The 12,455-nt window shown below is 39.7% G+C and overlaps 1 protein-coding gene and 1 long non-coding RNA gene across 2 annotated transcripts in view; one reads left to right on the plus strand and one right to left on the minus strand.

Moving 5' to 3' along the window:
* Window positions 1–1,362: 1,362 nt before the first annotated feature.
* On the plus strand, window positions 1,363–11,610 carry LOC104265974 (MAM and LDL-receptor class A domain-containing protein 1-like). The gene is made up of 34 exons (XM_026835626.1): window positions 1,363–1,577; window positions 1,767–2,055; window positions 2,183–2,367; window positions 2,429–2,481; window positions 2,760–2,859; window positions 2,919–3,036; window positions 3,094–3,275; window positions 3,339–3,460; window positions 3,809–3,902; window positions 4,223–4,393; window positions 4,560–4,663; window positions 4,735–4,825; window positions 4,908–5,117; window positions 5,305–5,464; window positions 5,544–5,652; window positions 5,719–5,989; window positions 6,072–6,206; window positions 6,494–6,633; window positions 6,702–6,845; window positions 6,917–6,961; window positions 7,071–7,110; window positions 7,404–7,544; window positions 7,742–7,914; window positions 7,984–8,136; window positions 8,249–8,660; window positions 8,734–8,877; window positions 8,958–9,132; window positions 9,235–9,458; window positions 9,527–9,709; window positions 9,769–10,011; window positions 10,122–10,240; window positions 10,307–10,453; window positions 10,554–10,644; window positions 10,821–11,610. Exons 1-34 carry the CDS (start codon window positions 1,520–1,522, stop codon window positions 11,018–11,020), a joined length of 5,226 nt encoding a protein of 1,741 aa, XP_026691427.1. The 5' UTR covers window positions 1,363–1,519; the 3' UTR covers window positions 11,021–11,610.
* A 425-nt stretch (window positions 11,611–12,035) lies between these two features.
* Window positions 12,036–12,455, minus strand: part of LOC113474460 — a 6,337-nt gene continuing 5,917 nt past the window's right edge. The window contains exon 2 of the long non-coding RNA XR_003396119.1: window positions 12,036–12,275. This is a non-coding gene — a long non-coding RNA (uncharacterized LOC113474460). The remainder of the gene's footprint in view (window positions 12,276–12,455) is intronic.

Genomic DNA, 12,455 nt, shown 5'->3' on the forward strand with positions numbered 1-12,455 from the left:
AATAACTCGTTAAACGAGCGATGGTGGTAATATTGCCACGTTAACATACTGTAGCCCTAGGCGCTTGAGTTAACAACAAAAGTTCTTGGTCATTCAAAGCGAGATTGCTCGTCCGATAAGTTTACTTAACCACTTTTTTCTTCGTTAGCAGGAAGTCAGGTTTCCTGCGAAGATTGGCTCCACTTATCATGTCTTCAAAGCGGCAAAAAAACAGAAAATAAACCTATGTTTACGCCATGTATAGTTTTTTAAAAAATGTCAAATTGTAATGCATTATAACTGGGCAGTGTATCTTATATTCGTATACCTGCATGGACACGTTTTACAAATATAGTCAAAAGCTCACAAGAATATACTTCGCGAACCTGATTTACCCTCAATATTAAACGTTACGATGTGTATTTAAATACGCCAATGCATATTAGTATCCGAAACTGCAGGTCAAACGAGTACGTGTTGTATCTTTAATCTCACGGGTTTAGGGCGCTTTTTAACGCCAACAGTGTCATTCTGTCTAGCAAAATGCTTCGCCTGTCCTACTATACCATGTACGGTTTACCCAAGAAATTTAGTCTCCGTTTTTGGCTACGTATCTGTATGATAGATGCTACATACGACAGGTCATGAGCCGATGAATGCAGAGAAACTGTTCATTGTACTTAAATGGCAAGCAAACTGTATTCGTGCTAAAGAACTGGGTTTAAAAATAGCCACAGTTGTAATCCATCACTTTGTGTGACTTAACCGAATTCGTTCCCGGTGCGGCTTAGCAGACTATGGTCGAAATATGAATGCCAAACTTAATTGATTAACGCCGTCTGTTATGGCGATGGACCCTGGCCAGTTACTCGTCTCTCACTGCTTTGTGTCAGTCTGCTATTTATAGAATTATCATGCCTGTTTGGTTTCTAAAAAACTATTGCATCCATTGCAAAGTCGGTTCCGATTTACTTCATTGTGTTCCTCGTTATTACACCGCCCTGAAAATACGTCAACGTCTTGGCGCATATATCCCTGCTTTACCGGCGGACACATTCGGCTGTACATGCGCATTTTCGCGAACACCAAAGACTCGTTTATTAAATTGACAAAAATTCAAGTCATACGTGTTTCTGTAAAGTTCCCCGCTATTTTGAGATCCCGACCATTTTGCCCCAGTTCGTTGCTTAACTTACTTTTTCAGCAAAGCTACCGGTGACGTAATGCTGGCAGCTTCGTTAGTGGCGATGAACTTCTGTCGGTTGCCTTTTTCTCTTTACAGCGCAAACGTTTTTTTTACGCTTGAGGTTTGGGCACCAGGGAAGGTTTAAAAACGACGCTAGTTAGCAGTTCGGTGGAGATGCGTCACAAGTTTGTGCAGTCAAGGTTTTAATGCGAATGAGTTGTAGAAAAATATTTTGCAACGCAATTTTGCAAAACTGAATTTTAGTAAATCAAGTTACTGCAGCAGCTTAAATAAAGCGAATGAAAGCACATTTGGTGATCTTTAAGACAAGCAAGCAACTCGATTTCATAGAAAATGGATTTGTCAAATTTCACCTTCGCAATGATGTACATCTTTATACAACAAAGTTTAGGTTAGTAAAAACTAAACCGTGATAATTCCGTAAGCTAAGCGCGCTCCACCGAGGTCTGATTATTACACAGTGCATAATGTTTGTTTAGTGTCTGCACCACTTTTTGTGTACCTCGTTCCAATAATTTTGCTAATTAAAATGGCCAATACTTCATGATCCAATTTACCACTGAATTATAACATCTTGTAGTGAATTGCGGCGCACTGACAAGGAGCGATTTCGTCAATAAGTTAATGAGGGAACGGAGATCAGTCTCCGAGCAATCTGTTCGAGTGAACGAAGACCTTGAAGCTGTCGTGTACACTCTTAACCGACCCGTAGCTGGTACGAGGAACATAGCCGGATCACTGCAAGAACCTTTACCTCAAACTGGGAAGACTGGATCATCAGTTTTCCCCCAAGCGATCCAAACCACTGGTGAAATTAGCACTACCTCTTCTACCAATGAAACAGAATTCACAGAAGACCAAGAAACAAGGTAGGCTTGGAATTTGCTTATATCCGGTTTAGCAAGTTGATGTGAGCCCACGGGCCTGTTATGCCGCGCCCATCCCCATGCTAACATCAAAATTTAAAATGCGGAACAATGTGAATTGGTTTAACAGTGATTTATTGGATGTTGGTATTGAAGAAGAGTTTCAACTTGAAGAAAATCACCCTGGCGTCATCATTTCGTCATCGGTAGAGGAGACAGCGGAAGGCGTGGACCCAAATGATGTCGAAGAGATCGCTCGTAAGCGCCATTATGCGGCAAAAGACGGTTTTGCAAAAATCATCGACATTAATCAACGTAAGTTGTCATACGGACCGACCCCGTTCATCATTTAATAACGCTACTTTATACTGTCCAGGCGTCGGAGTTAGAGGGATTAAGGAAGGAGACATGCGCATGAGCCTGCGTATGGTAAGTTGATGAATAAGTATTGCTATGGGCAATTTCGATGCAAAGATTATTTACCTAAAACATTTCAGTAGGAAACCAAAGACTATTAAAGCTGTGGCCTCATTCCACTCATTTGTGTCTGTTGTTATATAAATTGAAGTATAACGTATACAAGTAATGGTAGTAGAAATAACTTTAGTATGTATCTAAAGTTTACCTAAACTAGTGACTAACTATATATATGAACACGATTATTTTGGCTGCAGACTAACCGTATGATCCGCACCGTTGTTTTACAGAATCGTAACTCGGCAGGTGGAACCGACAAATGGCCGAAAACCAGATCTGGTCCAAATCGTGGCTTGGTTAGAATTCCATACAAGATCTCGCGACAGTACAGTAAGAAGCTCATATAGTTTTTTATAAAAAAAAACAAGCTCACACACTTTTTATCGCAGACCGCACGCAATTAGCCGTCATTCGATCTGCAATACCAACGTTTACAAGACACACATGCCTTCGATTTGTCCCAAGGCGCACTGAAGTCGCATTTATTTACATTAGCAACGGGAAGGGGTAAGCTCGCTTGCAAAATATAAATAAATAGGTATTGGTTTAACATTGCAAATATAGATGCTGGGCTGACGTTGGAAAAACGGGCCACCCCTCCCAAACCGTATCTCTGGGAATTCCAGGGTGTGTAATTAAAGGTATTGTTCTCCACGAGTTCATGCATGTTGCAGGCTTCCAACACGAACATTCAAGAAGCGATCGCAACCGATACGTTAAAATCTATAGACAACACGTTCAACCAGGTACTGTCTTTTATTTCTTCGAATGTAAATAGATTGTTGCGTTCAACTAACATTTTATTACAGACATGGTCGCGAATTTTGATCGGTACAACGACAGTGTGAACTATGTTGTGTATGACTACAATAGCGTTATGCATTACAGCAAGAACGCTTTCTCCAAAGAAATCTATTTGCCGACCGTTCAGGTATAAACGCTGGAAACTATTAAAAGTTTTCAAGCATCAAGTAAAAAGATATTGGTCTGTTGCTAAAACCTTGTCGAGTTGTCATGTCTAAAATATTTGTGTCTTTTCTTCGATTAAGGTTTTTTTTTTAAATAGTTAGCCTACTTGAGTATATAGTGAAAAGTAGGCTGCAACTTTTATAAAGCAAAATTAAATCGACCAAAGCCCTTTGTAAACGGATATCAGTCTTGTTTCCGAAACCTTGTGGGTGTCTAATATGTTTAACTTAAAGAGCATTAGAATACAAACCTATCATTACATGTCGCTCTGAAAAGCTTGAAACCCAATTGCTTTCTTCCTCGGTTACAGGTTATACCAAAGAGAAAACCGGAACCAATTATTGGACAGCGAGAACGTTTAAGTCCCTACGACATCGAAGAAGTCAAATATCTTTACGATTGTGGTGAGTGACGCCATGAGTAATTACGTACTGCTGTTTGACAAGTATGTTCACCGATCTGAAATACTAATCGTCTAATTCTAAACCGGTTCGTATGACTGTTTTATTAACGCGTATAATGTCTTATTCTATAAAATCTTAAGCTGTAACCGTACAAGCCAAATAAGTATCAGCAGTGAGATCTCTAATCATGTTGGTATCTGTAGCTATAAAATGGCTTTTCTCGCCACTAACTTGCCGCCTAAGTGCATTTGGTATTTCGTACGACACTTTCTAAAATACTTGATGACCTGGTCTGATTTCTGTGAACTTTAAATTTCCAGGAGCAGGAACATACCAACGATGTGGAAGAGATTTCTTCAACCTAGCAACTGGTTCGTTTAACAGTCCAAGTTACCCCAGCCCTTACCCAGCGGAAGCTCACTGTACATGGAACATTACTGTACAACCAGGACGTTTTGTAAACGTCACGTTCAAGGGAATTGACATCAGTGGTGAGTAGTTGGTAAACGCCTTAATAAGTTTATTGTGTAATAAAGCTACATTTAAAATGGTAAAATCGAGTTTGGTTTCTTTGTTTTAAACTTCGACCTGAGATGGAATTATATAATCTTTGTGACACAGTGCAATATGATATAGAAATTTAACCTATTTTTTCAGATTCCCCGGTATGCCAGAACGACGTTATACTTATCCACGATGGGAAAAATGCCGCTGCCCCCACTATGAGGACAATCTGTGGTACTCAAACTGGAGATATTTCTGTAAGTACCACCAGACACATTTGCTTGCATGGTTAAGTGTTCGTCATTGTAACCGTTATGTAACTTGACAGATTGTGAGCACTGGCAGAAGCATGTTCATCATATTCTCGTCTGACCCGACGCGAGATTCGAACCGGGGTTTCCGTGCAATATTCCGTGAAAGTACGTTACAAATGTTCGATCACGCATTGCATCCACTATTCCTTAAAATAGAATCAAATGTCAACATATTCTATATTCACAGCGATGCTCCTCGGAAGTACTGTTCAACTTGTTTCAGCTATGCCAACCCTACCTCCAATTAATACCACCCTTGGTAGATTCCAATGCAATTTTGACCAAAGCATTTGCGAAATGACACAAGACTCGCTCGACATACTTGACTGGACACGAAGCAGAGGTCCGACGCCAAGTCGTTACACTGGACCATTTTTCGATCATACAAATGGACAAGGTATGTGTGATGTACTCTGATATCTGTATACTGATGTTGGGTTTACACCATTGGGTCACAATCTCCGGTAAACAACAACCTACTTATTAACAGTGTACAATCAATATACAAAACTTAACACTTAACGCTAACTTAATGACCAGGTTCTCTTTGCTACTCAAACTTATCGATATACTCTTCCATGCAGGTTATTATATTTACGTGGAGTCGTCGCTACCCGCAGAGGCAGGAGATAATGCAATTATTCGGACGCCTTGGCTCAACGGAGTCAACTTTTGCGTTACCTTCAGCTATCATATGTACGGTGCTTACATGGGCAGTTTGCGTTTGCTTGCCCTGGAAAAGAGGTATGTCCCTAATAAGGTCAATTAGCCTGTGTTTGTTGTGGACAGCATATCTTGATCACTTTTCTAACATCTTCAACAGAACAACAGATGGCTATGGGCATGAAGTGCTCTTGTGGGAAAAACACGGAAACCAAGGTCGCAACTGGCAAACACAAGAGATAAATTACAACGCCGAAAGCAATGTTGAGGTAATGAACCGAAGTTAACAATGTAACTGTTTGGGTTGAGTTGTTATTAAATATATGTATTTGCAGTCCGTTCACTTCTACTGGGAGGTGTTTGTCTTCTACTACCAATCTGACATCGCAATCGACGATATTGATATTTCACCTGGAACATGTAGATCAACACCGGTTGCTACGACCACTTCCCCTAGGTTGGTTGTATGGACGACCAACCGAAGACCAACAACACCAACAACCACTGCATCAACAACCAGAGCAACCACAACTGTCAGATCTACCGTCCCTACCACAACGACCAGAAGAACCATACCTACGACTCTACCACCAGTGGCTTATGCAAGTAAGTGGTTTAAACAACACCGTGTGTTTTGATGGACTTAACCATGAAAACAGTTTAATTACAATATACACTTCATAACAAGGTATTAACTGCACGTTTGACAATGACTTATGTGGGTGGACGCAATCAAGAAGCGATACTTTCGACTGGACGCAGAGACAGGGACCGACGCCAAGTCATTCAACCGGGCCTACCAGCGACCACACAACTCAGAATGGTAAGTCTACTGTTTGTAACTTCTTCAAACTCGTGGTGGAATTTTAAGTGCACAGATCGACCTCAACAATGCAAAGTGTCGAATAAACGCTGCGTTAACGTCACGTTAACGACGCAGTGCTTATTACACGACTCCAGATATTTAAACTATACCGTTCATGCTATAGGTGCGAAATAAACTAGTATTTACGGTATAAATGATTTAAAATGTCTTGTACCTTTTGTATAAAAAGACAACAAATGCTGGTATTTATTTCATGAATGATTTAAAATGTTGTGTATCTTCAGGTATGTACTTGCACATTGAAGCTTCAAACCCACGACGACTTGGCGACAGAGCTCAACTCGTATCCCCGTTACTTACGCCACAAACCCATTGCATGCATATGTTCTACCATATGCACGGAAGACAGATCGGGAACCTCACCGTAAGTTTAACATTGTATAGGAATTTGCCCCTGTAGAAAAATTGTGGCTAAGTTGTAATTGTTTCTAGGTTGCGCAAATGGTTGGTGGGGTCAGAACCAATCTGATTGAACTAAAAGGAGAGAAGGGAGATCTCTGGAATTCACTTTCTGTTGAAATCAACTCCGGCTACCGTAGAAAATCAAACATAATTCGTCACGCCCGTACTGAGCGGGTATGTTTCAAATACCTCATTAAGTATCCACAATTACGAACGGAATTTAATATAACGCTTTTTGATTTCAGCAACTGATACGCAGCGAAGAGAACAGGAGGGAAAACCCGGCACAGGTAACCTTATATAAGATTATTCAAAGCTGAAATTATAACGTAACCGAGTATATCATCACAACGACTTTCGACAAACAAAATAAAAAGATCATTTAAATTTTTTTTACAGGATCCAGACCTAGATGTGACCTCGACAAACACGCGGCACGGTAAGCGTTGTAACACAATCCAATGTCAGTTATTTGTATCTCATATCTTAGCATGGTAGATGTGATATTACGACGTAATTCATGTTCCACATCAGGTACCATTTGGTAGTAAACAAAGAACATTCAAAGAATAAAACCGTATCCTCACAACTCCCACAGACCGCTGTTAATAGTTCGTAACACGTTCACTTGAATATTATGTGCTGAAATCCATCTTACCCGCAGCACTGCGTAGATTGATAATAACTTCTTACAAAAATTCGGTATAAATTGTATATTCCAATGATTAACAGACTCTATGGTGGTTGGGACCCGACTGGCAGGCCTACAGCAAGTGCATCAAGACGTAAGGGTGATTATTGAAGGGACAACGGGCATAGGATACGCTGGTGATATTGCGATTGATGACGTAGCGATTTCTGACGGACCATGCGGTAAGTATACGTTATAGGCACTAAACGTACATCTCTAGGCACTATAGATATGTTGAAGGTGTACTTTTTAAGATGGAATTACTTAAGTAATCATATTTTACATAAAATTAGGTATATTTGTATTGTCTAACTGTATTTGGTACCTGAAAAACTAACTGTGCAGTAACTGTAGTTATGTTTGTTTCAACTATGTACAGATACTACACCAAGCGTGGCGACGGTCGTTCTCGTAAATGATTTCAATTGTAATTTCGACGTCAATATTTGTGGCATGATCCAGAACGGTGATAACTTGGACAACTTTGATTGGACGCGTAACAGTGGTCCAACGGGTAGCGCAGTAACCGGTCCATCTACCGACCACACGACGGTAATTACAAACCATTTGCCTTCGTAATTTACGTGAGACTGTGTCTAATTGTCGGAAATATATACACAGGGCAACGAGCAGGGTTATTACATGTACATTGAGTCGTCATCACCTCGATCAGTTAACCAGATTGCTGAGTTGACCACCCCTAAAATGACACCACAACAATACTGTGTGCGATTTTTCTCTCACATGTGGGGATCCACGATTGGAACAATGAGGGTAAGTCCATTTCACCTTAATTTTCTAACCCCTATGGCTCTGCACGCATCTGATCATTGCGTATAATTGTTCGTTATATAGTTCTTATTAATTCAGGATAATTTGTTTACAGGTATTTTCCGTTGAAGAGCTTTCTGGTGCAAGTTCTACTTTACTTCGTTTAAGGCAACTTAATGTTGTTGGCAACCAAGGAGACTCTTGGATTGCACGCGAGTTTGACTTCGTGCACAACACCAACGCACTCAATGTTAAGTTTGTCTTTCAAGGTAAAGTTGGACCAAGTTTCACAAGCGACATAGCGATGGATGATTTGACTATTACACCCGGAACCTGTCAAGCTAGCTCTTCCACATCAGTCCCAACCACCACAACAACCAGAAGAACAACAACAACCACAGCAGCCGTTTTAGTGGGAAGCTCAACGACTACTGTGGGGGTTTCAGCACAACCCACTAATATGATAACAAATACCACAACACCATCCACTACGACCACTGTTGCTCCAACAAATATTCTTGGTACAGGTAAGTCGAATGCCTGTAGACATTTATTTTTTATATATTAGCATCATTAACAAGTCTAACTTGGTGTCCCCAGACTTTGCGTGTGATTTTGATGCCTCATTGGATTGTGGGATCACTCAATCCACAACTGACGACTTTAACTGGAATCGTCATCGTGGTAAAACTACTAGCGGAGGAACTGGACCTTTAGCAGATCATACTTCTGGTACAACATCAGGTAATGGTCGCACTGTTAACACAATGTACTGTCCTTGCTTGCTCCAAAGATGTTTTAATTAAACATTTACCTATTTGAAGGATATTACATGTACGCCGAAGGAAGCAGGCCAAGGCAACGGAACCACGAAGCAATCATATCAACTCCGTCTCTTGGCGTCTCCAATACAAAGCGATGTGTGACTTTCTGGTACCACATGTGGGGTAGTGGGATGGGTACACTCGACGTTACAGCGGAGTTCACAACACCGTCCAGGTAAAATAATTTGGAGCATCATATGATCAAAAGCCTAGGCCCTAGGCAAGCACTGGACAACTTAGAGAGAAAAAAATACACTGCAGCGTTAACTTTATGCAGGCCAAATGTAAGAACGAATGGAGGAGTTCTACGTACGCACACAAGTTCTGTGTTCCGAAGACAAGGACATCAAGATCGTAATTGGTTATCTGCTCGTATTACATTGGATCAACACCAGTCTTACATGGGCGGATCAGTGGTGTTGCATTTCCGTGCAATCCGTGGGGACACTTTCCAAACTGACTTGGCCATCGACGACATTTGTACATCTGAAGGACCATGCGGTAAGTAATGAAGAACCATTTATTACACAGCATGTTAAAATGTATGAATAACGCCTTGTTTGCCACAGACTCCAACAATCGTTGCAACGCAGCTGGGAGGTTAATCGCTACCACAACACCGGCGGTTGCAGCCACAACAACAACCACGACGTCTGCGACTACCACCATGGGTTCAACAACAACAGTATCGACTATATCCTTGGCTACAACGACTCTAGATCCTTTACTTCGTCTATGCGTCGGCATGCCACGTAAGCTGACTCTGGCCTGTAGTATGTAGAATCAATTTTTAATGCTCCTTATCTTTTAGTGTGCACTTTTGAAAGTCGTCAACCAAACAACCAACGACCGCGTACAGCCTCTGTAGCGCCACCACCTGGACGAGGAGCATCACTTGATCTTGGACCTCACGATCCACATGCACCATATGCTAATGACCTGATGTGCGGTTGGAAACAACTTGTACAACGAGATCAATTTAACTGGACAAGACACAGCGGTGCCACTGTCAGTAGAGGCACTGGTCCACCAGGAGATCATACGACTACACGAGGTAATAGCAAAACTCAAATGGAATGCTGCTCTTCTTTTTCAAAAACAGCCAAACTGTACTCATTTTATATTTGTTTTAACAAATTTTAATAAAAATGGTTTATTTTCTAGGTTATTACATGTACATCGAGACTTCTAGTCCAAGAAAATTAAACGACAAAGCCTTCTTGCAAACATATCTTATGTTTCCTACTGACTATTGTCTGGACATCTATTACAACATGTATGGGGTAAGTTCTCTTCACAAATCTATCACACTTGGCTCAAAAACAACTTCTAACACACAAACTCTTCAGGTTTTTGCTGGAAGGTTATCTGTACGTTCTGTTCAAAGGCTTACAAATGGTAGAACCACAATGGCATACTTAAAGAATGTAGCAGGTAACCAGGGTACAAGGTGGAAGAACATGAAAGTACAATTCAGGCCTTCACGTAACGCAAGGGTAAGTAGTGACATATTGGAAAACTCACAGGAGTCAATTGATTATAGGGTTTATTGTAATGTGCAACTTCACACTAACTTTACTTATTCCACTTCTACAGGAGGTTGGTTTCAGAATAGAAGGTGTGGTTGGCAATGATTTTAGAAGCGATATTGCAATTGATGATATAGCGATACACCCAGGACGATGCAGTAAGTAAAAATTTTATTTAAAACAACTTTTTAATAACTGTCTTTGATCTAAATGTACAACTGCTGGGTTTCTAACAGCCTAAACTTAAATTCCTTTTAAAATAACTTTCAATAAATCTGTATTTGATCTAATTGTAGAATTGCTGAGTTATTTTAATCTGCCTAAATTTATACAGATGCATGTGCCCGACCAAGTCACTCGTTTACCAACAACTTAAACCAGCAACAATCTTTTTCCACCGGCTGTGCACATGTCAGGTTGTTTTACGTGCGCTGCTGCAGTCTCACCCAAGAAAAGGTGGTGTATAGACGAGTTAATAACTGCGACCAAGATATGTTCAGCCCTGCGCGGTTAAACTGGTTTTGCAACAACTAGTAAGATGGGATACTAGATTTGTTGAAACTACCCTGCGTTCTAATTAATTAACTCAAACATAAAAGCAAAAGATTTTTTACCTGCTTGTCGCAATATATTTCTCGCCTAACTTGTTCGTTCTAAAATCATGTTATATGAGTTCAATTATATTTCTTTTGTTGCGATACACCAGCACTATTAGCAGGTAGCTTACACATTCGCACTAAAACTTAAGTTTTTTCTACTGTGACTATTTATTTATTGCTATAGTAGGAATTCCTAAATTAGACTGCACAAATATGTTTTACAATTAAGCAAATTCGTCAGCATTTGTTTTACTTTAAGCATGATACTTTTTCTTTGTTTTTCTGTTAGCATTACTGTGCATAACTGCAAATGTGCATCTGCTCTTACTGTATATCTTGCATGTGAAAGACACTAACCATTATAATGTTCTGCCTTGTTCCAGTCTGTTGTGTTTCAGTGTTTTTTTGTTCCAATTTGATGTTGTTTCAGAATGTGGCTAAGGTTCAAGTCTTGTACTAAGAACCATTGTCTTAAATTCAAGTTTTTATGATTGCATTACCTGAAAAATAAAATATTGTGTTTAGTTGTTGTGCATTTGGTTTACTTATAGCAGTTGGAAGTTTTACTGTTTAATTAAATCTGCAGCAGTGGTCTACAACAATAATCAGCACCAGAATATTTGTTTACTTTTCTGTAATGGCTCGCTCACCCACAAGTTTACATACTTGGTAACACAAGTTGTATGAAACAAAACCCACTGCTAAAACAACTGTCTTGCTCCATCAAGCAAGGATAAATAAATTACATTTCTTTATATATTAATACTTAAATTTAGAAACAACTTTTCAATGCAATATGTGTATGATTCTTCTTCGGTATCGTAATAGATAAGATAAATAAATATTGTTTGCATATTAGAACTTCTTGGCAGAGTAACTACTAATCTTTAACTTGCTTTTTTAATTTTCAAATATGTTTGCATTTTTCAAGTTTCTTAAAACTAGAACGAAAAACAATTTATATATCTTATGGGCAGGTCTTCTGGACTCTGTCTCTTTTTATTTTTCTCTTCGTTGGTGTTATAGCCAATCAGTCAAACGCGCAAATCTTTTAATTGTATTATTTGTGGATTGCGGATTGCGGATTGCGGATTGCGGATTGCGGATTGCGGTAACTAAAAGGAAAAAATAACAATAGTAAATAAACACGTAAATATGCGAATAAACAACTAATGCGAAAAGATATATACCTGAAAATTTGTGGCTATAAACTACTTCCGTTCACTACAGAAGTTTAGCACCAACGTTCATTCAAATCACTTAAGGATCAACTAAACTGAAATTGCCACGTAATGAACAAAGAGAATGCAAGAGAAAAAAGGCGATGACGTAACAAAAAGAGAGAANCGGAACATAACTTAATTTGATAG

The sequence above is a fragment of the Ciona intestinalis genome, chromosome 8, assembly GCF_000224145.3.
Source record: "Ciona intestinalis chromosome 8, KH, whole genome shotgun sequence".
In the NCBI taxonomy this organism is placed as follows: domain Eukaryota; kingdom Metazoa; phylum Chordata; class Ascidiacea; order Phlebobranchia; family Cionidae; genus Ciona; species Ciona intestinalis.

Coding starts and splice junctions, on each gene's coding strand:
- LOC104265974 (XM_026835626.1), top strand. CDS start 1,520: ATGGATTTGTCAAATTTCACCTTCGCAATGATGTACATCTTTATACAA. Junction 6,634..6,701: donor GACAGATCGGGAACCTCACC/GTAAGTTTAACA, acceptor AATTGTTTCTAG/GTTGCGCAAATGGTTGGTGG. Junction 8,878..8,957: donor TACTTCTGGTACAACATCAG/GTAATGGTCGCA, acceptor ACCTATTTGAAG/GATATTACATGTACGCCGAA.